At 64.7% G+C, this 22,671-nt stretch overlaps 2 protein-coding genes across 10 annotated transcripts in view; one reads left to right on the top strand and one right to left on the bottom strand.

The window, feature by feature from the left end:
• The window catches only part of SBNO2 (strawberry notch homolog 2), a 47,572-nt gene extending 34,204 nt beyond the window's left edge, over window positions 1–13,368 (top strand). For 5 of the 8 annotated variants that reach the window (XM_082456672.1, XM_082456675.1, XM_082456671.1 and 2 more), the window contains 27 exons: window positions 421–504; window positions 796–892; window positions 1,226–1,380; window positions 1,490–1,623; window positions 1,704–1,794; window positions 1,901–2,044; window positions 3,653–3,770; window positions 4,046–4,151; window positions 4,573–4,726; window positions 5,456–5,632; window positions 6,127–6,224; window positions 7,036–7,118; window positions 8,025–8,216; window positions 8,452–8,621; window positions 9,168–9,299; window positions 9,759–9,894; window positions 9,974–10,086; window positions 10,220–10,291; window positions 10,403–10,511; window positions 10,617–10,691; window positions 10,779–10,925; window positions 11,003–11,097; window positions 11,170–11,262; window positions 11,420–11,551; window positions 11,768–11,844; window positions 11,942–12,132; window positions 12,222–13,368. In XM_082456672.1, coding sequence (XP_082312798.1) covers window positions 421–504; window positions 796–892; window positions 1,226–1,380; window positions 1,490–1,623; window positions 1,704–1,794; window positions 1,901–2,044; window positions 3,653–3,770; window positions 4,046–4,151; window positions 4,573–4,726; window positions 5,456–5,632; window positions 6,127–6,224; window positions 7,036–7,118; window positions 8,025–8,216; window positions 8,452–8,621; window positions 9,168–9,299; window positions 9,759–9,894; window positions 9,974–10,086; window positions 10,220–10,291; window positions 10,403–10,511; window positions 10,617–10,691; window positions 10,779–10,925; window positions 11,003–11,097; window positions 11,170–11,262; window positions 11,420–11,551; window positions 11,768–11,844; window positions 11,942–12,132; window positions 12,222–12,700 — 3,654 coding nt within the window. In that variant the 3' untranslated portion in view covers window positions 12,701–13,368. The remainder of the gene's footprint in view (window positions 1–420; window positions 505–795; window positions 893–1,225; window positions 1,381–1,489; window positions 1,624–1,703; window positions 1,795–1,900; window positions 2,045–3,652; window positions 3,771–4,045; window positions 4,152–4,572; window positions 4,727–5,455; window positions 5,633–6,126; window positions 6,225–7,035; window positions 7,119–8,024; window positions 8,217–8,451; window positions 8,622–9,167; window positions 9,300–9,758; window positions 9,895–9,973; window positions 10,087–10,219; window positions 10,292–10,402; window positions 10,512–10,616; window positions 10,692–10,778; window positions 10,926–11,002; window positions 11,098–11,169; window positions 11,263–11,419; window positions 11,552–11,767; window positions 11,845–11,941; window positions 12,133–12,221) is intronic. The other 3 variants (XM_082456674.1, XM_082456677.1, XM_082456678.1) reach the window with 2 other exon arrangements.
• Window positions 13,369–14,501: 1,133 nt separating this feature from the next.
• On the bottom strand, window positions 14,502–16,968 carry GPX4 (glutathione peroxidase 4). Of its 2 annotated transcripts, none has more exons than XM_082456114.1 (7): window positions 16,818–16,968; window positions 15,676–15,770; window positions 15,454–15,598; window positions 15,169–15,320; window positions 15,037–15,061; window positions 14,826–14,885; window positions 14,502–14,753 (listed from the first exon to the last, which is right to left on the bottom strand). In XM_082456114.1, exons 1-7 carry the CDS (start codon window positions 16,899–16,901, stop codon window positions 14,721–14,723), a joined length of 594 nt encoding a protein of 197 aa, XP_082312240.1. In that variant the 5' UTR covers window positions 16,902–16,968; the 3' UTR covers window positions 14,502–14,720. The 2 variants fall into 2 exon arrangements, with proteins under 2 accessions (XP_082312240.1, XP_082312239.1); XM_082456113.1 differs by lacking the exon at window positions 16,818–16,968 and adding an exon at window positions 16,100–16,322.
• Between the last annotated feature and the right edge of the window lie 5,703 nt (window positions 16,969–22,671).

Here is a 22,671-nt window from a genome sequence, read left to right as displayed (position 1 = left end):
GCTGAGGGCCTGAATTCAGTCCCTGGTCAGGGAACTAAGATCCCACAAGCCACACAGTGTGCCCAAAAAAAAAGAAAAGAAAATTAAAGAAGTAAAAACCATATTTTTTTCCTTGTGCCGAGAACCCCTAGGGTTTACTTTCTTAAGAACTTTCATATATAACGTACAGCAGTGCAAATTCTATTTATCATGTTGTACGTTGCATTCCTAGTACCTATTTATCTAGTACCTTATGTATCCCTAGTACTTATGTATCTACCAGATCTAGGTGGGCGGGCAGCAGGAAGGAGGCCGGTGGCCAGCTGAGGGACTTGAGGACCGCAAGGCGAGCCCCCCTGGAGGCCGGGGGCCCATAGAGGCACTTCCTCCTCACCTGTGGCCTGCAGGCTCATGCCTACTCTCCCCGCCTCTCCCCTCCAGCTGTTCCTGCCCAGCGGGCCGTTTACAGGCCTTGAGGACCCTGTGTCCTCTCTCTCCAGCACCCCACTTCTCGTCAGCTACCAGGTGAGCCAGGCCCCTTCCCTACCCCTGCCCACCCCTCCTGGGGACCAGGGAGGGCCACTCACTCAGGCACCTGCTGTATGCGGGCCCTGGGCCGGCTTAGAGGTATGGTCTGCCCGTTATACAGATGGGGAAACTGAGGTCCCAGGGAGGCACCATGCTAGGAGGGGGAACCTCTCCCTATCACTCCGAGTCACTGGGCTGGCTGGTGGGCCAGGCTCCTGCCCCTGGTGGGGAGGCTGGCGTGGTGCAGGGGACAGTACGGTCCCCAGCGTGACAGCACCTTGCCCTCAGTCTCAGAGTCAGCCCGAGGAGGACGATGACGCCGAGGAGGATGAGGCGGAGGAGCTGGGCCACGCGGAGACCTACGCCGACTACGTGCCGTCCAAGTGTGAGTGTCCTGTGGGAGAAGACCCCCAGCGGCGGCCACCGGGCTGCACAGCCTCACGGGGTCTGCGTCCTCCGGCCAGGGGCGCCCATCTCCGGGATCCCTGATGGTCCCAGGGTCCCTTAAACCGCCAAGGCAGGTGTGGGAGCTGTGGGAGGGCTCCGGAGGGGCGGTTCTGTAATCGGGGTAGTGCTTCTCACTCGGCACAAAACCGGAGAGAGGCGGAGGGGGCAGTGGAGAGGTCAGCCGCCTTCCCGCTCTGCACCTATGGGCCACGCCCCCGACCCTGTCCAGACCACACCCCGACCTGCCCCCCCCCTCACCACGCCCCTCTAGCCAAGCTTGGGAAGCAGCACCCGGACCGCGTGGTGGAGACCAGCACGCTGTCCAGCGTTCCGCCGCCGGACATCACCTACACCCTCGCCCTGGCCTCCTCCGACAGCGGGGCCCTTTCCGCCCTGCAGCTAGAGGCCATCACCTACGCCTGCCAGGTGATCCCGGGGTCTCCCAGCAGGTCTGCGTCCGGTGTGTGGGGGGGGTCTCAGTGCCCACCCTGACCCTGCCGCACGCTGACCCCCGTCTCCTCCCCCACCCCCGCAGCAACACGAGGTCCTCCTCCCCGGTGGGCAGCGCGCGGGCTTCCTTATCGGCGATGGCGCGGGTGTGGGCAAGGGCCGCACGGTGGCCGGCATCATCCTGGAGAACTACCTGCGGGGCAGAAAGAAGGCCTTGTGGTGAGCTGTCCCTCCCTGGGCGCGGGGCGGGCCGGCAGGTGGGCAGGGGGTTCCTGAAGCCTGCTGGCCCGCACCCCCAGGTTCAGCGTCTCCAACGATCTCAAGTACGACGCGGAGCGCGACCTGCGGGACATCGCCGCCCCTGGCATCGCGGTGCACGCGCTGAGCAAGGTGGGTGGCCCGCAGCCCCTCGCCTGGTAGGGGTGGGGGTCCCGGAGCGCGGGAGCACGGGCGTGGCTATGCCCCGGCGCGCACCGATGCCCGGCCCTCTCCCCAGATCAAGTACGGCGACAACACTACCTCAGAGGGCGTCCTCTTCGCCACCTACTCCGCCCTGATCGGGGAGAGCCAGGCAGGCGGGCAGCACCGCACGCGCATCCGGCAGATCCTGGAGTGGTGCGGCGAGGCCTTCAACGGCGTGGTATCCTGGCCGCGACGAGGGGGCGGGGCCGAGCGCAGGGGGCCGGGAGGGGCGGGGCCGAGCGCAGGGGGCCGGGAGGCCTTGGTCCTGGCCGGCGCTGGAGGGGGCGGAAGCGCGGGAGGAATTCCCGGCAGGGAGGGCCTGGTGGCTCAGGCTCGCCCTCAGGGACCGCTGTTACCCGCCCCTGGCCGTCTGGCTCGGCCTCCTGGCTCCAGCCGGCCGGACCCGTAACCACAGAGTCGGGGTGGTATTTGCTGCGACACCGCGGGCGGCGGGGCCGGAGGTCTCGGGGCGCAGAGCACTTCCGCCCCCGTCCTTGTCCGGCCCCCAAGCTGGTCCCACCCAGGCTCCGTGGGGGCGGGGCGGGAGGCAGGCCAGGAGAGCCAGAGCACAGCTAGGCCAGAGGCCCCGCTGCTCTAGCTCTGCCAGCTACTGTGGGTCCCAGGCCCTTCCTGACTGGGCCGAAGCCCCAGGCGTCTCCCTCCTTCGCTCTTCAGCCTGAGATTACTTTCTTTTTGCTCCCACCGAACTGTAGGAAACAAAGCATAGGAAAGTCCACCAGGGACTGCCCTGGTGGTCCAATGGTTAGGACTCCCCGCTTCCGATGCAGGAGGCACGGGTTTGATACCTGGTCGGGGAACTGAGATTCCGCAAGCTGCCTGGTGTGGCCAAAAAAGAAAAAAAGGAAAGTCCATCAGGCTATAGGAAAAAGAAGTATAGAAGACTATAAGCTAGAGTCTGATGCTTGTCTGGTGTTAACGTTTTCTTGTTTCACGCATTCTTCTTACCAGTAACAGCCTTCAGGCCACCCCCCCTCGGCCTTCTCCCCAGCTTCTCCCCCCCTCCACACACACACACACACACACACGCACGCACGCACGCACGCGCGCGCGCGCGCAGTGAGATGCCACAGCTTCCCCTGGGGATTTCTGCAGGGGCCCTTAGAGGACCCTCAGGCTCTATCTCCCTGGGATTCACCCTTGTTCCCAGAAGTGGGGTGACTGCACTTTCCCGAAGCTCCCCTCGCTCCCTCCGATGAGACAAGGCCTGTGGGCCCTCTGTTCACGAGGCATAGTCTGTTCAGAGCTCCCATGAGCCAGAAGAAGCAGCAGGGTTACTGATGCTTCTGGGCGCCTGGTGTCAGGTGACACCTCAGCTCAGCAACAGCAGCATAAAAAAATAGCAATGTTAACCTCACACCTTGGGGGCTGCCTGACGGCATCAGGCTAACCTCACTCGTGTTTCCACTAATCCTCCGTCGAACCCCTATACACACGTGTGGACACGTGCGCGTGCGTTTGGCACTCACACCTTGTCTTTCAGGTAGGTTCGTGACAGACACACTTGTCTGTAACTTGCTCTTTTTCCCCTGAAAACATTAATTACTTTCTGTGTCTTCCAATTCCTGTCCGCGTTGTTCGGGGCCTAGAGGCTGTTTCCCTCTGGCCTTGGTGGCCTCACACACCCCAAGGACCCTACCCCATGGCCAGATCCCCCCAGGCACCTTCCGGAGTTCCCCCCAACCAGGAAGGGACCACTTAGGGCATCGTGGTGGGTCTGTGGGGCGGCCCGCCTTCCAGAACAGTCCTTAACCCACGCCCACCCCAGATTGTGTTTGACGAGTGCCACAAAGCCAAGAACGCCAGCTCCACCAAGATGGGCAAGGCCGTGCTGGACCTGCAGAACAAGCTGCCCCTGGCCAGGGTGGTCTACGCCAGCGCCACAGGTGAGGGCCTGGTCATCGATGAGCGATGCCTGCCCTGGCGCAGCTGTGTGTGGGAGGGAGTCGGGGAAGCGTCCAGTTTGCAGCCCAGCTCCTGCCAGGCCCTGTTCTCAGACACCAACCCCGGTCAGGGGCCTCCCCTCTGCCAGCTGGCTGTGGGCACTTTCCCAAGAGGCTCAGGTCCCCATTCCTGGCCCTCGTGCCATTTCTGGGGCCACACCTGAGGCCCCCGACCTTCCCAGGTCAGAGGAGCTGACGGTGGCTCCCCCCTCCCCCAGGTGCCTCTGAGCCCCGGAACATGATCTACATGAGCCGCCTGGGTATCTGGGGCGAGGGCACGCCCTTCCGGACCTTCGAGGAGTTTCTGCATGCCATCGAGAAGAGGTGTGCTCTTTATACCCCCACGCCCATCCCCCACGTGATGGGAGCGGGGGCCAGGTGTCACTCTCACACCTGCCCATGCTCCTCTGGCAGCCAGAGAGATCCTAAAATGCAAATCCCATCCTTTCTCTGCCTAGTACTTCCCATCGGTCTCGGGGGGAAAGGGCCCCCTCCCCAGTTTTCCTGCTCCTGTGCAGGCCCCTCCTTGGTCCAGGCAGACCACCTTCTGTCTGTTTCCAAGGCCCACCAGGCCGTTGGTGGCCACAGGGCCTTTGCAAGTGCTCTCAGCTCCATGTACCTGGCCCTTCTTCACTCTCCAGGGCTCAGTGCTGGGTGACAGCCCCTCCCCGGGTCGCTCTGTCCCTGGGTGGAACCTAGCATGTGGTCCCAGGCCATTGCCCAGGCAGCCTGTGTTCACCCGCAGGGGTGTGGGCGCCATGGAGATCGTGGCCATGGACATGAAGGTCAGTGGCATGTACATCGCACGCCAGCTCAGCTTCTCCGGCGTCACCTTCCGCATCGAGGAGATCCCGCTGGCCCCGGCCTTCGAGCACATCTACAACCGGGCGGCCCTGCTGGTGAGCCTCTGACTGAGTGGACAGCCTGCGTGTCCCCTTGGAGTTACGCCCCCGTCACCTTCGGCGTCTGCCCTTAAGGACACCACGGGGATTAGTCAGACTGTGGACGGGAGGGCGCAGCTGGCCCACCCGCCTCGGTCTTTGGCAGGAGCCCAGCATCTTGATCCTGTTCAAGTTGGGGATTGTGTACGGACTGTACGACCGCGTCCCCGCCTCCCCTCCCCACGATTCCGTGAGCACGTTGCCCCCAGGACAGGACCCAGAGCTGGTGGCCGTTTTCAGTCTGTCTCCGTGGGGCCGTCCTGGGCGCTGCGGGCTGGGCAGCACCTCCCTGGACCCACCTGCTCGCTGCCTGGATCCCCCCAGTGTGACAGCCACAGATGCCCCAGACACGGCCCGGTATCCCCTGGGGGCAGGACCGCCCCGGCGAGACCCCTGGTCTGAAGTGTGGGGAGTCGGAGGCCGCTGGCAGGGAGGGAGGGAGGGTGTCCCCGCCGCCCCGGGAGGCGGTGTCCACTTGCCCCTGGGCTGCTCGAGCGCCATTCCACCACGGCGTCGCCAGCATCACACTTGTAGTTTCCTGACATTTCCGACCGTCCAGCTATCACCAGGGCCTCCTTGTTGCTCTACTTACACCCCCCTTCCCTGGCCCACATTTCCACGGGGCGAGGGCAGCCGGGGTCCGGGCAGAGGCGGTGGTGGTGAGCTGAGCCGGGCGTGTCATTGCAGTGGGCCGAGGCCCTGGGCGTGTTCCAGCAGGCCGCTGACTGGATCGGCCTGGAGTCGCGCAAGTCCCTGTGGGGCCAGTTCTGGTCGGCCCACCAGCGCTTCTTCAAGTACCTATGTGTTGCCGCCAAGGTGCGCCGGCTGGTGGAGCTGGCCCGGGAGGAGCTGGCCCGGGACAAGGTGAGGTGGGCTGTGCCGGGCCCCCTGCATCCCTGTGTCAGGGGCGAGTGGGCAGAACCCGGCACGCCGTGTCAGCCTCACGATCGCAGAGGAGCCTGCGCGTGGCTGGGTCGAACCTGCAAGGATGGGGCTGGTGAGGGCGATGCTGAGGCCCGGAAGGTTCTGGTCCCGCCTTGGCCCAGGCTCCCCCTGTGCAGGCTGGGCTGGCGAGTCCCCAGGAAGAACAGGGCAGAGGATGGGGGTGGGGGTCCGGGAGCTGAGGCTGGCTGTGGGCTGCCAGGTGGACTTTCCAGGTGGATCTGGGCTTGTCGGGGCCTGGCAGCCCGAGGGACACGGGTGGGAGGAGGGAGAGACTGAGGCCCGCCCTGGGTTTCGGCTGCCGGGACAGGGCAGGTGTGGGGCCTGAGGCTTCCCTGGTGGCCCCTCTGGGGCCGCACTCCGGGGCTGGTGGTCTGGTGGTCGGGGCTCTGCTCACCACCCCCCACCCCCCGCAGTGCGTGGTTATCGGGCTGCAGTCCACGGGTGAGGCGCGTACCCGGGAGGTGCTGGGCGAGAAGGAGGGCCAGCTTGATGGCTTCGTGTCCGCTGCCGAGTGAGTGATGCCTGCGGCCTGGGGGGGAGGGTGGGGGCTATGCCGGGGACCCCTCCCTGTGCGACCCACCCTGGGGCCGACCTGTGGCCTGGCTCTGCCTGTGTTCCCAGCCTAGGGAGCGGCCCCGGCCCTCAGTGACCTTAGGCCCAGCTCGCGTCGTAGAGCCAGAAAGGGTAACCGTGGGGACCCCAGGACTCGGAGGGCGCTGGCCGAGGGTCCCAGGGCTTTAGAATGAGGCTTCCTGGCGCCCGCACCCACCCCCACCCCCCCACGTGGGAACCGTGCTGTTTCAAGGACTGCACTGACTTTAGGGACTGGCCTTGGTGGTCCCCGAAGCCCCTGGCCTCCCTTCCCACCCTGGGTGAGGGTCCCAGCACGAGGCCCCTTGCCTGGCTCGCCTCATCCTGGTCCCTCCCCCTCAGCCCAGCGTCACCTCCCTTCCCGTGGGACCCCATCCTGGGAGCCACCCCCTCGGCCCTCAGAGGCCGTCAGCGCGTGTGGGCGGAACTGTGGGCCCTTTGACGGTGGGAGCCCCACCCAGCTTCCCACCCACGCTCAGTCCATTGCCCACCACGTGTGGGTGGGAACCCCGCCCCCCCCGCCCCCCCCCCGCTCCCCCCGCCCCCCTGCTCCCCCCGCCCCCATGTCCTTGCAGCTCCTTTCCCCTCCCACCAACCTTCTCTGAGCCCCTGCACCCAGACCCACCCGTGGGGCCCCCCGGCGCAGGGTGTCCCCACCAGAGCAAACCCACACACGGGACCCAACCCCTCCAGGTCTCCCAGTGAAAATAAACTTTGCTTTTCACTTTCAGAGGCGTCTTTCTGTCGCTAATTCAGAAGCACTTTCCTTCAACCAAGAGGAAGCGAGAGAGAGGACCGGGCAGTAAGCGAAAACGTAAGCGCCCGCTGCCCCTGAATCTCGGGCGCCTTGTGGCCTCCTCCCTTGCTCCTGCCGCCTCCCTCCGGCCTCCCTCCTTTCTAAGCCTTGATCTGGGTCGGCCCGTCACTCCCGCTGCCCCCTCTGCTGCTGGCTGCACAGCCACGTGGCCTGACCCCTGATGCCCTCCCCAACCCTCCAGGGCAGCTGCTCAGTCAGCTAAAAACCCCAGTGCTGCAGGATGGGGGTGTGGCTAGCGCATCCCCATGGCCTCTAGCCTCAGCCCCAGAAGGCGGGGCCTCGCACTCCCCAGGTGAAAGTGAGCCCGAGGCTGAAACCACACTGGTCCGGGGACTAGGGTGGAGCCCTTAAAAGCGCCCCGGGACGGGGGAATGGCCTCATAGCACCTTCTGGCATGCACTGCCCGCTGTTCCTCTAGGCAAAGACTGAGCATCCACTCCCAGGGGAGAAGTAGGGCTCAGAGAGGCCAAGCAACTTACCTGAGGGTACACGGCCAGCCTCGGGGGGCCCAGTCCTGCCCCTCCCACTTCCTGGGACCGGCCTTCCGGGTGTCCTGGAGAGTAGCCTAGTTACGTAGACCCCTGGACTACCACCCTATCAGGGCCTGGGCTCATCCTCTGGCCGACCCACCCAGGGCCGCCCTGTTGAGGGTGGGCGTGTGGCCTCCCCAGGCACCACCCGAGGACACACTGCTGTGTCAGGAAGTCTGGTGGGGGTGTTAGAGATGCCCCTTTACGCCGCGCCCCGGCCACCAGCAGAGCCCAGACCTGCCAAAGGTGGATGGAGCAGGGGGCTCCGGCCCTGAGCCCTGACCATCCTGGCACCCGGGCCTGTCCCCGGACCATGCCGCCAGGACAAAGGCGCGGGGCCAGGTGGAAGTGACTCCTGGCTGCTCCCCTGCAGGGCGGCCGCGGGGCCGCGGGGCCAAGGTGCCCAGGCTGGCGTGTGACGCAGCGGGCGTGATCCGCGTCAGTGACGACAGCAGCACGGAGTCGGATGGCGGCCTGGACAGCGACTTCCACTCCTCCCCCGAGTCCCTGATGGACGACGACGTGGTCATCGTGGACGCCATCGGGCTCCCGGCCGACGACCGCGGTGAGGCCCGTGGCTGCCCCCACACCCTCCCCCCACGTCCCTGCTTCTCAGGCTCCGAGTGTGGGGGTCAGGGCGTGCGGCTAGGCAAGGGCTGGTGGGGCTTTAGGGAGAAGGTTCTGGACCCCTGGCTCAGTCCCGCTCCCCAGAGACCCCTGTCATCCTCAAGGGCCAGGGCTGGGAACAGGGCCTTGGGCAGGCGGCCTGGCCAGTCCCCCCTGACCCTCTGGCCCCACAGGCCCCCTGTGTCCCCCACCGCGGGACCTGCACGGCCCCGGTGTCCTGGAGCGGGTGGACCGGCTGAAGCAGGACCTGCTGGCCAAGGTGCGGACGCTGGGCCGGGAGCTGCCCGTCAACACCCTGGACGAGCTCATTGACCAGCTTGGGGGTCCGGAGTGCGTGGCGGAGGTGAGCTCTGGTGCCCCCTAGTGGCCAGCTCGGCGGTGGCGGGGTGGGGGGCGGCTGCTGGGTCCAGCGTCCCATGTCCTGCTCTACCCCTTCAGCCACTGCCACCCAGCTCCACGCCCACCTCCCCCGCACGCCCCCCTGGGCCAGGACTCCCAGCCCGGGCCTCCGGGGTCTGGGTGTGCTCTCGAGCCCCAAGCCTGACCCCCAACCCCATCCCCCACCCTGTCCCCCCTCCCGTCCTTCCTTCCCCCTGTGTTCCTGTGCTCTTTCCTGTGACGTCCCTCTGGTGCCACCTCAGGTTCATCTTGGCCCAGGCAGCTGGGTTGCCATAAAAAAACTTAGGAAGATGCAGTGAACATTCCTGCTTATGGCCCCGTGGGCACCCGAGCCTGGCAAGAGGCCGGGTCCTGGCAGCCCCCTGCCACACACACCCAAGAGCCCCAGGGTCCCAAGTGGGGGGATAGGGAAACTGAGGCCCACGGGGACCAGCCCCTGGGCGACCACAGCGGCTGACAGCCTGTCCCCTCGCCCCCACCACGGCCACAGATGACCGGCAGGAAGGGCCGCGTAGTGTCCAGGTCCGACGGGACAGTGGCCTTCGAGTCCCGGGCGGAGCAGGGCCTCTCCATCGACCACGTGAACCTCAGGGAGAAGGAGCGCTTCATGAGCGGAGAGAAGGTGGGGTGCGGGGCTGTGCCTGGAGGGCACCCCTGTGCAGCTGCGCGTGGGCTGGGAGGCACAGGGGTCCCGAGCGGCTGGCTGGAGGACCACCAGCCGTGTGTGGGGGTGTGTGCTGTGCTCCTGTGCCTGCGTGGGGCCCTCGCAGCGCCCCCCAGCCAGCCCTGCCTTCAGCCCGAGTCGCACATGCCGTGTCGGTGCCTGGCCCACCGCTTCTCTGGGCTGCCCCATGGGAGCTGATGTCCACAGGCCAGGCAGACACTCCAGGGGTGACCCGGGATGGTCCAGATTCCATTCTAAGCCCTTGGAGACATGTTCACGGACACACACGTCTGAACTTCCTGTGTGGGTCACCCCAAATGCAGCCAGTTGACCCAGGGCACGCAGGGCGTGGGGCGAGGAGGAGCAGGCTACCCGCCCTGCCGCCCCGCAGACCTGTCCCCATCCACGTTCCTCTAGCTCGTGGCCATCATCTCAGAGGCCTCCAGCTCCGGCATCTCCCTCCAAGCCGACCGCCGAGTCCCGAACCAGCGGCGCAGGGTGCACATGACACTGGAGCTGCCCTGGAGCGCCGACCGGGCCATCCAGCAGTTTGGTGAGCCCCGCCCCCGCCCCAGGCCACCCCACCCCACCCCGGAGCCTGCCTGGTCCCTAAAAGCCCTTTCTGCCTCCAGGCCGGACCCACCGCTCCAACCAGGTCTCCGCGCCTGAGTACATCTTCCTCATCTCAGAGCTGGCCGGGGAGCGCAGGTTTGCCTCCATCGTGGCCAAGCGGCTGGAGAGCCTGGTGAGTCGGGGGGCGGGGGGGGCCGGGGGGGCTGGGCGGGGGGGCTGGGTGGGGAGGCTCCCTGGGGAGGGCGGAGGGCGCAGGGAGGAGCAACACGTGGGCAACATGTGACCGCTTTCCCCATCCTGGGCAGGGGGCTCTGACCCACGGGGACCGCCGAGCCACCGAGTCCCGTGACCTGAGCAAGTACAACTTTGAGAACAAGGTACCCGAGGGGGGGTGGCCCAGGAGAGGAGGGTCCCCGGGGTGCCAGGACCCCGAGACCTGGGGTGCCGCAGCCTCTGACGCGGCCCGCGGCCCTCACCCCTCCGCACAGTACGGCGCCCGGGCGCTCAGCTGCGTCCTCACCACCATCCTAAGCCAGACAGAGAGCAAGGTGCCGCTGCCCCAGGGCTACCCTGGAGGGGACGCTGTCTTCTTCCGCGGTGAGCTGGTGGACCCTCCCCACACACCCCAGGGGGACACGGGTGATGAGGGGGAGCCCCTGTGGGGTGGGGCGGGCAGGCGTGCGAGGCTCTCCTTCCCCACAGACATGAAGCAGGGGCTGCTGTCGGTCGGCATCGGTGGGCGCGAGTCCCGGTCCGGCTGCCTGGACGTGGAGAAGGGTGAGTCCCACGCCCCCGGCCCCGCACCTCCCGGGTGGGCGGACAGGGAGGGCCGGCCTGACGCAGCCTGAGGCCCCCTGTCACCAGCAGACTGCTCCATCAGCAAGTTCCTCAACCGCATCCTGGGGCTGGAGGTGCACAAGCAGAACACGCTCTTCCAGTACTTCTCCGACACCTTCGACCACCTCATCGCCGCCGACAAGAAGGAGGGCAAATACGACATGGGCATCCTGGGTGAGCCCCGCTGGGGATGCCCTTCCCCCCGGGCCCGGGCCCCGAGACCGGCCACTGACCCCGCTCGCCCTCCCCAGACCTGGCCCCCGGCATTGACGAGATCTACGAGGAGAGCCAGCAGGTGTTCCTGGCCCCCGGGCACCCGCAGGATGGGCAGGTGGTCTTCTACAAGGTGAGTGGCTGCACCCGCCCGCCCCGCCCCCACCCCTCACCCCCACCCCCCCTGACGCCCGCGTGCCCGCAGATCAGCGTGGACCGCGGCCTGAAGTGGGAGGAGGCCTATGCCCGGTCGCTGGAGCTGATGGGCACCCACGACGGCTTCTACCTCTCCTACAAGGTGGGCCCCCCAGCAAGCCCCCAGCGCCCCCCCACGGGCAGGACCCCCGCCGGTGGGCTGGGAGGGGAGGGCGGCGGCCCACGCGGGCCCGCACACTGTGGGGACCCCTGCCCGGCACACGCGATGCAGCCCCAGCCTCACACATGCCCCCACCCAGGTCCGCGGCAACAAGCCCAGCTGCCTGCTGGCCCAGCAGAACCGCGGCAAGCTCTTCACCGTGTACAAGCCCAACATCGGGCGGCAGAGCCAGCTGGAGACCTTGGACAGCCTGTGCCGGAGGTTCCACCGGGTAGGCCCCGACGGCCCCGCAGTGCGCCCCCACTGTGCCCCTGGCGCGCCCGTCTCCTGCAGACCCCAGGCTGGCCCTCCACCTCCATGCTCCGCTGCCCTGGTCGCCAGGTGCAGGATGAGCGGGCCTGGGGCCTTCGGACCTCCTGTTCCCCGCCTGCGCGCTGGGGAGCGCGGACAGGCCGCGGTCCAGGGGCTCAACTGGCTGTGTCCGCAGGTGACAGCGGAGGAGGCCAGAGAGCACTGGGAGAGCAGCTACACCTTCTCGCTGACGCACTGCAGCCACACCACGTGGTGAGGGCCCAGGGCAGCCTGGGGGAAGTGGGGGGGGTGTTGGGGGGGCGCGCCCATGCCTGTGCAGCAGTTGGTCTGAGCCGTGGTCCCCGCGCAGGAACCGGCACTGCCGGCTGGTGCAGGAGGGCAAGGACTGCGCGCAGGGCCTGAGGCTGCGACACCACTACATGCTGTGCGGGGCCCTGCTGCGCGTGTGGGGCCGCATCGCCGCCGTCATGGCCGACGTCACCAGCAGCAGCTACCTGCAGATCGTGCGCCTCAAGACCAAGGACAAGAAGAAGCAAGTTGGTGAGCGGTGGGCGTGGGCGGGGTGGGGGAGGGGGGCGCCCCGCCCCGCCCCTCGGGCCCTGACCGCCGGCCCCGCCCCCACCCCGCAGGCATCAAGATCCCCGAGGCTTGCGTGCGCCGCGTCCTGCAGGAGCTGCAGCTCATGGACGCCGATGTGAAGCGCAAGCAGGCACGCGCCCGGGGTCTCCCCGCGCTGCCGCCCGCCCCACGCCCGCTCGCGCTGCCCTGTGGCCCCGGCGAGGTCCTGGACCTCACGTACAGTCCGCCGGCCCAGGCCTTCCCGCCGCCCTCGCCCTTCGCCTTCCCGGCCCCGGCCCCCGGCCCCCGCGGCCTGCTGCTGGGTGCCCCCGATGCCCCGGCTGACCCCGCGGCGCTCCTGCACCAGGGTTGCGACATCAACTTCAAGGAGGTGCTGGAGGATATGCTGCGCTCCCTCAACGCCGCGCCGCCCCCTGAGCCCCCCGGCCCGCTGGGCGCCGGCAGGGGGGCAGCAGGCGCACCGGAGGGCAGTGGGGGCCCCGAGCGGCAGAGCGTCATCCAGTTCAGCCCCCCCTTCCCCAACTCCTAGGCCCCGAGGCATCCTTCCCGCACGAAACTTATTTATCTATAATAGGCGCCCTGTCTACACCGGGGAAGCGGGTGGTGAGCGGACTACTGAGAGGAGCAGGCGGGGCCAGGGGCCCTTCGTCCGGCCTCCCGAGGCCTCCACTGCAGTGCCTTCCCGCTGGTGCCTGGGCAGACCCTCGAGACGCTGCCGGCCCTGGGGGGGCCCTCCGAGCCCTGCCTGGTGGGCAGTGGCCATGCGCAGGCCCCACTCAGGACACTTAGGGGCCAGGCAGGGCCTGGGGGTGGGGGGCCTCCTCTGTGCCTCTGTCCTCTGCTGCCCCCCTCCAGGCCGGGGTTGGGGCTCCCACCCCACCCACCTTACCAGGCCGGGTCAGGCCTGGATCCCTGAAATCCACAAAACTGGGTGGCCCCAAGAGCTGGAAACTCAGGAAACCCCAGGTGCTCAGGGCCCCACCGCCTCTGGGGGGCTCCGTGGGGCAGATCTTCTATTAATATATGCAACCCCCTCCCTGCTCTCTGTGCCCTAAATTATTGCCCAGCCACCTCTCCCAGGGCCTGGAATCTCCTGCGGAGCTGGTGGGTGGCCCCCTGGTTTCTATGTGTATTTATAATGAATTCAAGTGTATATATGTAAAGAGATCTTTTTTAAATATATGTGCCTTTTCACTACTTCCCAGGCTGTCTGCTGCTCTGGCCTGCAGGGACGGCGGGGAGGGGGCGGGGGGAGGGGGCGTACGGTGGTCCGGGGAGGCTGCTGGCCCTCCCTCTGCTGCCTCATCCCGCCCACAGCGCCTGGCCTTCTGGATGACCGGGGCCAGTCTCGGGGAGACACCCGCCCCAAGAGGCTGTTTGTCCACTGCGTGGTCCTGGCACCGGGATAGCAGGCCAGCTGCCTCTGAACTGGCCGTACCAGGCCCCAGGCGTCTTGGAGCAGACACTGCTGCCTCCTGCCCGCCGAGACCTGAGCCGCCTGGGCCCGTTGCTCAGGGGCCCGTTGCTCAGAACCCCGTGTTCAGGACTGAGGGCTCTGCCTTGGTTTCTTTCCAGGTCTCCCTCGGGGTGTTTGTTGGTTGAGGCAGGTGGGGCAGCCTGGGGACAGGAGAGCCCAAGAGCTGGGCCGAGTCGGGAAGGCAGGACTGGACGCCAGGCCCTTCCTGGAAGCTGTGGGGAGCGTGCCCGGCCTCTGGCCCGGAAGTGGGAGGGGGCTGCCCCCAGCGGGGAGGCGGACTGGTGGGCCCTGGTAGAAGCAGGCCCTGGTAGAGCGGCTTGGCCACTCTACAGCTGTGCTCCCCCCCACTCTCACCAGGATGGCTCTCTTGAGCTGCAGGCAGGCAGGCTGTGCCCACCAGCCCTCCTGGGGGGGCTCCCTCTGCTGGGTGAAGCCCGTGGGCAGGCCTGGTGCAGACTCCGCGTCCTCACCGCGAGGCCGGCTTGGTGCCCAGCTGGGCCCGACGCCCAGCTCAGGTGCAGTGGGCCTCCAGCAGGCAGGCCCACAAGGCCCAGGTCGCCTGACCCTCCCACCTGGGCACACTGGAGGAGACCGAGGTGCCCCCCGCAGACCTAGAGCAGTGGGCCAGTCAGGAGGCAGCATCTCCGCCAGGATCAGCTCTGCCCTGGCTGGGCTGAGGAGATTAGCAGCTGGGGCAGCAGGGCGGGTGCAGCCCTCTGAACCCTGAGGGCACTCCACCTCCCACATTCCCTCCCTCCCCAGCCTGGGGAGCTGACTATACCTGCCCCTGAGCCCAGAGGGGCCTGGAACAAGACACCCCCCACCCCCCAGGTAAGCAAAAGCAACAAGCAAGTCAATTTGTATTGTGTGTTTTATTCCCACAAGGCAGCAGGGGGTGGGGTTGCCGAGCCGTTAGCCGGGCCGAGGGACCTTCCTCCGGCAGGGGTGCACGCCGGGTTCTCGGGTCTGCCCCACCAGGGGCTGGTTTTCAGGCAGACCATCATGGACGCCGGGTGGAAGGCTCCGAGGGGCACAGGCGGCAGGCTCGGGTCGGGGGAGCACACTTGTGGAGCTAGAGGTAGCACGGCAGATCCTTCTCTATCACCTGCAGGCGAAAGGGGGTCAGGGGCGCCTCTTCCCAGGGCCCTCCCAGGCAGGCTCCCCGACAGACACCTACCAGGGGCTCTTCCATGGGACCGTACCGCTTCACCACACAGCCGTTCTTGTCAATGAGGAACTGTGGGGGAGGCCGTGTCAGGACCCGAGGCCACCATGGGGCTGGGGCGAGCCAGCAGTCCCCATGCACCGCCCCATTTAGGTCAGGGCCAGGGACCCTCGAAGCAGCCCAGCTGTGGCTGGGTCTGTCCCCGTCCCCCAGCACCCCTTACCTTGGTGAAGTTCCATTTGATGGCACTAGAAGAGAAGCGTGAGATCGTGAGGAATCCCGTGGCAGCTGCAGACCCCCCATTGCCCCTGGGGAGCCATCCTGACCCCCACCGCCGCCCCGGCCCCCAACTCACTTTCCCAGCATGCCCCTCCCCTTGGGCTGGACTTTCATCCACTTCCACAGTGGGTGGGCATCATCCCCATTCACACAGATCTTGCTGAACATGTCGAATTTGACGTTATAGCCGGCAGCGAACTCTTTGATCTCGGCGTTACTCCCTGGCTCCTGTGCAGACAGGGGTGCTGGGGTGAGTGGGGAGGAGCCTGTACCCCTTTGGCTCCCGCTTCCACAGAGAGACCCTCTCCCCACGCCCGCACACAGGGACACACAGGGATATCCAGGGCCAGCCACGACGCACCTGCTTCCCGAACTGGTTGCAAGGGAAGGCCAGGATCCGTAAACCACGCTCAGCGAATCGGGCGTGCAGGTCGACTAGCTGAGTGTAGTTTACCTCTGTCTTGCCTCATTGCGAGGCCACATTGGTGACGATGCACACGTAGCCCCTGGAGGTGGGACGAGGCGGTCAGGTCATGGCCCCGACCTTCTCCCTGCTCCCTCCACCAAGTGGGCAGGTACCCACCGGTACTTGTCCAGGTTAACCATGCGCCCATCGATGTCCTTAGCTGAGAATTCGTGCATGGAGCGAGCACAGCGCCAGTCGTCGCGGGATGCGCACTGCAAGGCAAGGGCGTGCCGAGTGGCCGGCGGACCTCGGGGCCTGGAGCCCGCGGCCAACCGGCCCGCTCGCCCAGCCCGGGGTGCCAAGGGAGGAAAACCGGAGCCCTGGGGCAAGTAAAAGGGGAGGCTCCTCCTCCTCAAAGGCGTACGCTCCCCTGCACAGCAGGGCACATTTGACCGGAGACACTTGAGACCCAGGAAGTGTTCGGAACACCGCCAGGTACCCCAGTGGGTGGGGACGCCGCCCGCGGGTGTGGGGGCCCCGCGCGCACCGGGTCTTGGGACTCGCTGCCGCAGCCAAAGCTTTCCCCGGCCGCGGTCCCCACCTGCCCAGGGCTCTTGGTAGTCGGCGGAAGCCGGGGGCGCGCCCTCCTGCGACAGCACGCTCGAGCCCTCCGCCTCCGGGGGGCTCGGCGGTGCCGCCGCCCCCGGGAGGCTCGGCGCCGCCGCCCGGCCAGCAACCGGCGCCGCTGCCTGCGACGACCCGGGGAGCCGGCGGCTGCGCGGCCCATGCCCGCCCGTCTCCAGCCGCACCCGTGCCCACCGAGCGCCGCGCCCGGGGGACAAAGGGCCGGTAGCCAAGGGCGCTGGGCCGCTCCTCTGTGACGCCACCGCGCGGGGCCCCGGGGCGCGCAAGGCGGGGGAGGGGCAGTGACGCCCCGTGGCGCGTGACCCCGGATTTCCACCCCGTCGGATATCCCCGCTCTCCGGGCCGCAGGCGGGGCTCCAGTGGCCAACGACGCCACCCCCAGCTGCCCCGACGCTGCAGCTTCTGTGCGTCAGGGGCGCCCACCCAGGGGTCCCGACCGCCCAGCCCTGTCCCTGGCTCCCCCGGACGCGGCCCCCGCCCCCCACCGAGACTCGGACCGTGACCCCGGCCCGCGCGCTACCCACGGCCCCGACGGCCGCGGAGGGGGCGCCGAGTGCTGTCCGCGCGCCCGAGGCCGGCGCCCCCCGTCCAAGGTCGCCGTGGCCCCGAGCGCCGGAAGGCAGGCCGCACGCCCGCCCAACGGCCCGCCCAACGACCAGTGGCGCCGCGCTCACCATGGTGCTGGCCAGGCCGGGCACTACCAGGGCCCCGCAGAGAAGCGTTGGCTTCAACAGACGACACAAGCGGTTGAAGCTCATCGCGGCGGCAGCGGGACCTCCCCGGGAGGCAGCGCTCCTCCCCTCGCCGAGCCGACCAATGGACGCGCACCGGCGCGCCTCGCCTCCCCGCCCTAGGCCACGCCTACCAGCGCCCTCATTGGCTGGATGCGTAGGCTCTGCAGACGCGTGCCTGCGCCAGCCAATAGGAGGCCGGGGTGGGCGGGCTGGGCGGGGCCGGGGCCCGGCGGCTGTTTGTCGCTGTGACTGCGCATGCTCGTCGGCGGGCGGGTGGCAGCGTCGACTCCAGCGGTGCCGTGGAGGCTTGCGAACAGTTATCTACACTGAGGGTTGCCCAGCAACTTGAGATACTACCTGAAACCCGTGGCGGGGGGGAGGGGGAGGGGTGGGGAAGGAGTTGGGGGGGCTGGCTCGAACGCTCAGAAAACTCGCCCCAGCTCATTGAAAACTGTTTTTTGGGTTTTGTTTTATAATGTAAATAAAACCACGCTGGGTGTCGGAGTCCCCCCACTCGGGCTGCGGTGTCACTGCGAGGGCCTGGGGGTCACCTGCGGCGACAGGCCCGGACGGCGGCGTCCCTGCTGCAGGGTGCGCCGTCAGCACAGAGCCGAGTGTCGCCGCCCTTGGACACCGCCGTCTTAGCTGCTTATATAAGTGACACGTGAGCCCTGGGGAGGACCGTTAGCAGTTACCCTGTGGTCCCGCCCCCCTTTCTCCTGGAGGACGCGCAGGTGTGTGTTTAGCAAGGAAAGAGCAAGCCCAGAGGGGTCTGTTGTCATTTGCAATGTGACACAGCGTGCGGTTCGGGATGGGGCTCCCGCTGGCTTGGCTCCAGGCTCATTCCCACTCGAGGCTCAGGCGTTTGGCCACCGTCCAGAGAGCAGACCCACCCCATTCTCGGGACCTGAGTCACGGAATTCCACACCCGCCTGGCTGCCCCCACCCCCAGCCGTGGCTGGACGTTGACCTGCGGCCAGGAGGGTGTTGTGCCGCCCGTGAACTTCTCTCTCCTTCTTGGACCCTCCCGGTGAACGTTTCTGCAGAGGCTTAGGGGGCAGGGCTTTCGGGGCTGGGGTCCTTTGGGGGAGACAACGAGCCCCCTCCCTCTGCCCCAACCCAGGCCAACCCAGGGCTTAGACGGCCGAGTTCGGTGGCAAAGGGGACAGGATCCCCGGGGCCAGGTTGCTACATTCCTTCCTTGCCCAATAGCCTTCACGTGCTTCTCCCTCTCAGCCTGGTCACGAGGGGCCGGCGAGTTCTGAAGTCATTTCTTGGCTGGGAGCGCCCATTATCTCAACTGGGTGCCTCACTTCTCAGGAAACCCCCACTCACGCCCCCTGGCAGCACTGGGTGTCAGGCCACCCTGGTGAGTCTGAGTGGCCCTTGGGAAGCTTCAGCTGTTCCCAGTTTCCCTTCAGCTGGGATCTGTAACTTTGTCGTGAAGATGGCCACCGGCTGGCTATTTACTTGAGGGTTTGCAGAAAAACAGCTCGGGGCGACCTTCCCTCCCCTTGGAAGCCACCGAGGAGGAGAGATGGAGCAAGGCCTCACCCCATTCCTGACTTCAGGCCAGTTACAATAAGAGCAGAACTGGGCAGGATGAGCTGCCCACTGTGGTCCCACTGGCTCTGGTAGGGATTTGTGCCTGGGTTTCACCGCTTTTCCACACTTTCCCCACTTTACAGAGGAGCAGTGGAATCCTGGGGAAGTCTCAAGGCTCCAGCGAGGCTCCCTGTGGTGGCCAAAGTGCCTGTGTCCCCCAGTGGGGACGCTGAGTTGCCCACCAGCCAGAGACCTTTCCGGAACCAGGGCCTGATTTCTTCTTAGAAAAAAAAAATGTTTTTAATATAACATAAATTCACTATTTTAACCAAAGTGTACACTTAAGTCATTTTTAGTATATTCACAATGTTGTGGAACCATCACCACTATCTAATTCTAGAACATTCTCATCACCCCAGAAAGAAACCCCGTCCGCATTTGTAGTCAACCCCCAGCCCCTGGCCCCCACTGTCTACTTCCTGTCTCTATGAATTTGACTTCTCTAGGGACCTACTATGAGTGGAATCAGACAGTACTTCACTTTCTGTGACTGGCTTATATCATTCAGCACCCCAAAAAGTAACCCCCTGTCCCCATTACCAGTCTTCTCCAGCCCCCTCCCCCAGCCCCTGACAACCATGAATCCACTCTTTGTGGATTTGCCTGTTCTAGACGTTTCACATCATGTACTATGTGGCCTCTTGTGTCTGGTGTCTCTCACTGAACATCACATCTTCAGGGTTCATCCATATCGTAGTGTGTGTCAGTGCTTCTCTCCTTTTCATGCGGAGTAATATCCTATTATATGAATGGACCATATTGTGTTTATCCATTTGTCCATTGATGGGTTGTTCCACCTTTTGGCTTTGTAACGCTGTACAAGTATTTGTGTGGGCATATGTTTTCATTTCTGCTGGGTATGCACCTCAGAGTGGAACTGCCGGGTCACATGGTAACTCTGTGTAACTGTTTGAGGAGCTGCCAGACTTTCCCACAGCCACTGGCCCATCTCACATCCCCACCCAGGAGCGTGAGGGTGGTGGCCTGATTTCTTTTTTGTTTAAACATTTATTTTATTGAAGTATAGTTGATTTAAAAGTTGTGTTAATTACTGCTGTACAGCAAAGTGATTCAGTTATACATATATAACTTTTTAAAATTTTATTTATTTTATTTATTTATTTATGGCTGCATTGGGTCCTGGTTGCTGTGCACGGGTTTTCTCTAGTTGTGGCGAGCAGCGGCTACTCTTTGTTGCGGTGTGTGGGCTTCTCATTGCAGTGGCATCTCTTGTTGCGGAGCACGGGCTCTAGGCGTGGGCTTCAGTAGTTGTGGCACGCAGGCTCAGTAGTTGTGGCGCACGGGCTTAGTTGCTCCATGGCATGTGGAATCTTCCCAGACCAGGGCTCGAACCCGTGTCCCCTGCACTGGTGGGATTCTTAACCACTGCGCCACCAGGGAAGCCCAGTGGCCTGATTTCTGAACCTTGGACTCTGCCACTTGGGCTGCATGGTGGCGAGGTTCCAAGGAGAAAGTTGCCACTCCATGTGCTGTTGCTGAGGCCACACGGTCACAGGCAGGATTCTGAGTCATGGGCCTTGGGGTTGGGCCCGCCTGCTACTGTGAGCCCTTTCTCCTCTCTCTTCCCTGCCCCCAAGAACAGCAAGGCTACCTAATGTCCCCTGTCACTCGCACCTGGGCCCTCCCCCCTTACCGTTTAGGCCACCCTCTGGATGCTCCAGCAGTTCTGCCCCCTCCCCCACCCAGATTTGCCCATCACCTAGACAGACACCCTTTGTCCTGTCTTAAACCCACTCTGGACCCTCTCCCTCTCCCCCCTGCTACATCCACATCTCCAATACCTTTCCTCCCATAAATGCCTCCCTCAGCCGGGCCCCCTCCTTGGATCTGCCCTCTGCGGTCACAAACAGTGTCCCCTTGGCCAATCCCCTGCTCAATCCTCAGACCTGCTTTGATGGCTGCTCCGTCCCTCCTCCTTCCAACAGCTGCTTCACTGGGCTCATGGACACCTGGCTTCCACCCACCCTCTATTTTTTTCTTTAATGTTCATTTACTTATTTATTTTTGGTTGCGTTGGGTCTTCGTTGCTGTGCCTGGGCTTTCTCTAGTTGTGGCGAGCGGGGGCTACTCTTGTTGCAGTGCGCGGGCTTCTCATTGTGGTGGCTTCTCTTGCTGCAGAGCATGGGCTCTAGACGCACGGGCTTCAGTAGTTGTGGCTCACGGGCTCTAGAGCTCAGGCTCAGTAGATGGGGCGCACGGGCTTAGTTGCTCGAACCCGTGTCCCTGTGTTGGCAGGCGGATTCTTAACCACTGCGCCGCCAGGGAAGTCCCTCTATTCTATTTAAGAAGCACTTAAGTATTGCCAGCGCTGCAATCATCAGCCAAGTACCTATGCAGTGGGCGCTGTTCTTGTCCCTGTTCTACAAGTTGGGTGGGACATCGAGGCACAGAGAGGTTAAGTAACGTGCCCGGGTCACACAGTCAGGACTGGAGCCCAGGTGGCCACACCCCTCTACCTTCTGCTCTTCCCTCCCCTCCTCCCTGCCTCTGAACAAGGTAGGCAAGCCTCGTGCCTGGCATCCGATCTGCTCAGTGATCTCATCCAGGCTCCCAGCTCCTGTCTCCACTGTACACCCACAACACCCACGTCTGTCTCCACTCCAAGCTCATCCCGAGTTCCAGACTTGTATCCCACTTCCCCCTGGATGTCTCCCCTTAGGGTCCTCTGGGAGCCCCAAGCTCACCACGTCCAAGACCCCCTCCCGAGCCGCCCCACACCTTCCCACCGCAGTCGCTCTCCCTCCTCTGCCCGCCTCTGCGTCTCTCATCTCCACGTCCCGTCCACCTGCAGATCCTGTGGGCACTGCCCTCCGGACACCCTGGACCTGCCCGCTGCTCGCCCCTCCCTTGGAGCCATACCTATCTCTGGCCAGGACGGTCTTCCCCAGCCCCCTCCCTGGTCTCCCTGTTTCTGCCCCGTGGAGATGCTGAAAATGGCTGCAAACCTGAACTTTTCAACCCAACCAGCAAGGCCTCCCAGGATATGCCCCACCTGACCCTCTGACCTCTTCTGCCACCCCTCCCCCACCACCGGCCTCCTTGCTGCCAACACAACCAGGCATGGTCCAGCCTCAGGGCCTTTGCACACACTGCACCCCTGCCTGATACACTTTCCTCCAGACATCCTCACGGCTCCTACCCTCTCACCCTTTGGGTTTTTGCTGGAAACTTCCTTGACCACATTTTTTTTTCTTTTTTTTTTCTGGCCGAGCGGCTTGTGGGATCTTAGTTTTCCCCACCAGGGATTAAACCTGGGCCCTCGGCACTGAAAGCACAGAGTCCTAACTACTGGACCGCCAGGGAATTCCCTTCCCTGACCCCATTTGGGACTGCAAACCTCCCGTCTCCCTCAGCCTGCTCTATTTCTTCTTCCACAGCATTGTCACCGTCTAACATACTTTCTCATTTACTTATTATGTTCACTGCTTCTGTCCTGTCTCTCCCTGACATGTAAGGGTGCTTGGCCTGTTTTGTTCACTGTCCCTGTGGTTGCTCATTAAACATTGAATCATTGAATGAATGCTTTACTGAATGAGAAGTTACCAATGCAGGGGCACTGGGCTCGGCAGGGGTGGGCAAACCTCCTGTACGAACTCGGGGGCAGGGGCAGATGCGGACTGTAAAAACATGCACAGTCTTGGGGGCTGTGGGGTATCCAGGCAGGGGCTGGGCTGGGGCTCACGGGACAGGAGAGGGGGAAGACAGAGGTGGGAGCATTTCATAAGCACCAGGAACTATTCCAAGCTCCTCCCAAGTACGACCATCTCCTTAGATCCCCAGCTAACCCTCTAAAATGGGGACACTATTTCCATTGTACAGAGGGGAAACTGAGGCTCAGGGGCATTAAGTTGCATGTAGCCCTGAGCCAACTGAGAAAACCCCCTACAATTGGATGCACAAACACTCATGGAGCGCCTCTTAGGCCGCCCGACGGCCCCCGGGAGCTGAGCAGACCCCTAACCCCGTCAAGGTCTCAGTTTCCCCGCCCACACCTCGCCTCTGTTCTCTGGATTCTAAACGGCCCTCCCAGGCGGGCATTGAGCGGAAACTACAACTCCCGAGGGGCCCTGCGGTCAAAGCCTCGCGAGAACTTCCGAGGCGCGGGTGGCGGTGCTGGTCGCACGCTTCTCGCGCAGCCAACCATCGCTTTAGTAAGGCTCGGGCTGCC

Source organism: Balaenoptera physalus (assembly GCF_965194825.1).
Source record: "Balaenoptera physalus genome assembly, chromosome: 3".
In the NCBI taxonomy this organism is placed as follows: Eukaryota; Metazoa; Chordata; class Mammalia; order Artiodactyla; family Balaenopteridae; genus Balaenoptera; species Balaenoptera physalus.
This window is presented reverse-complemented; position numbering and strand designations above follow the sequence as displayed.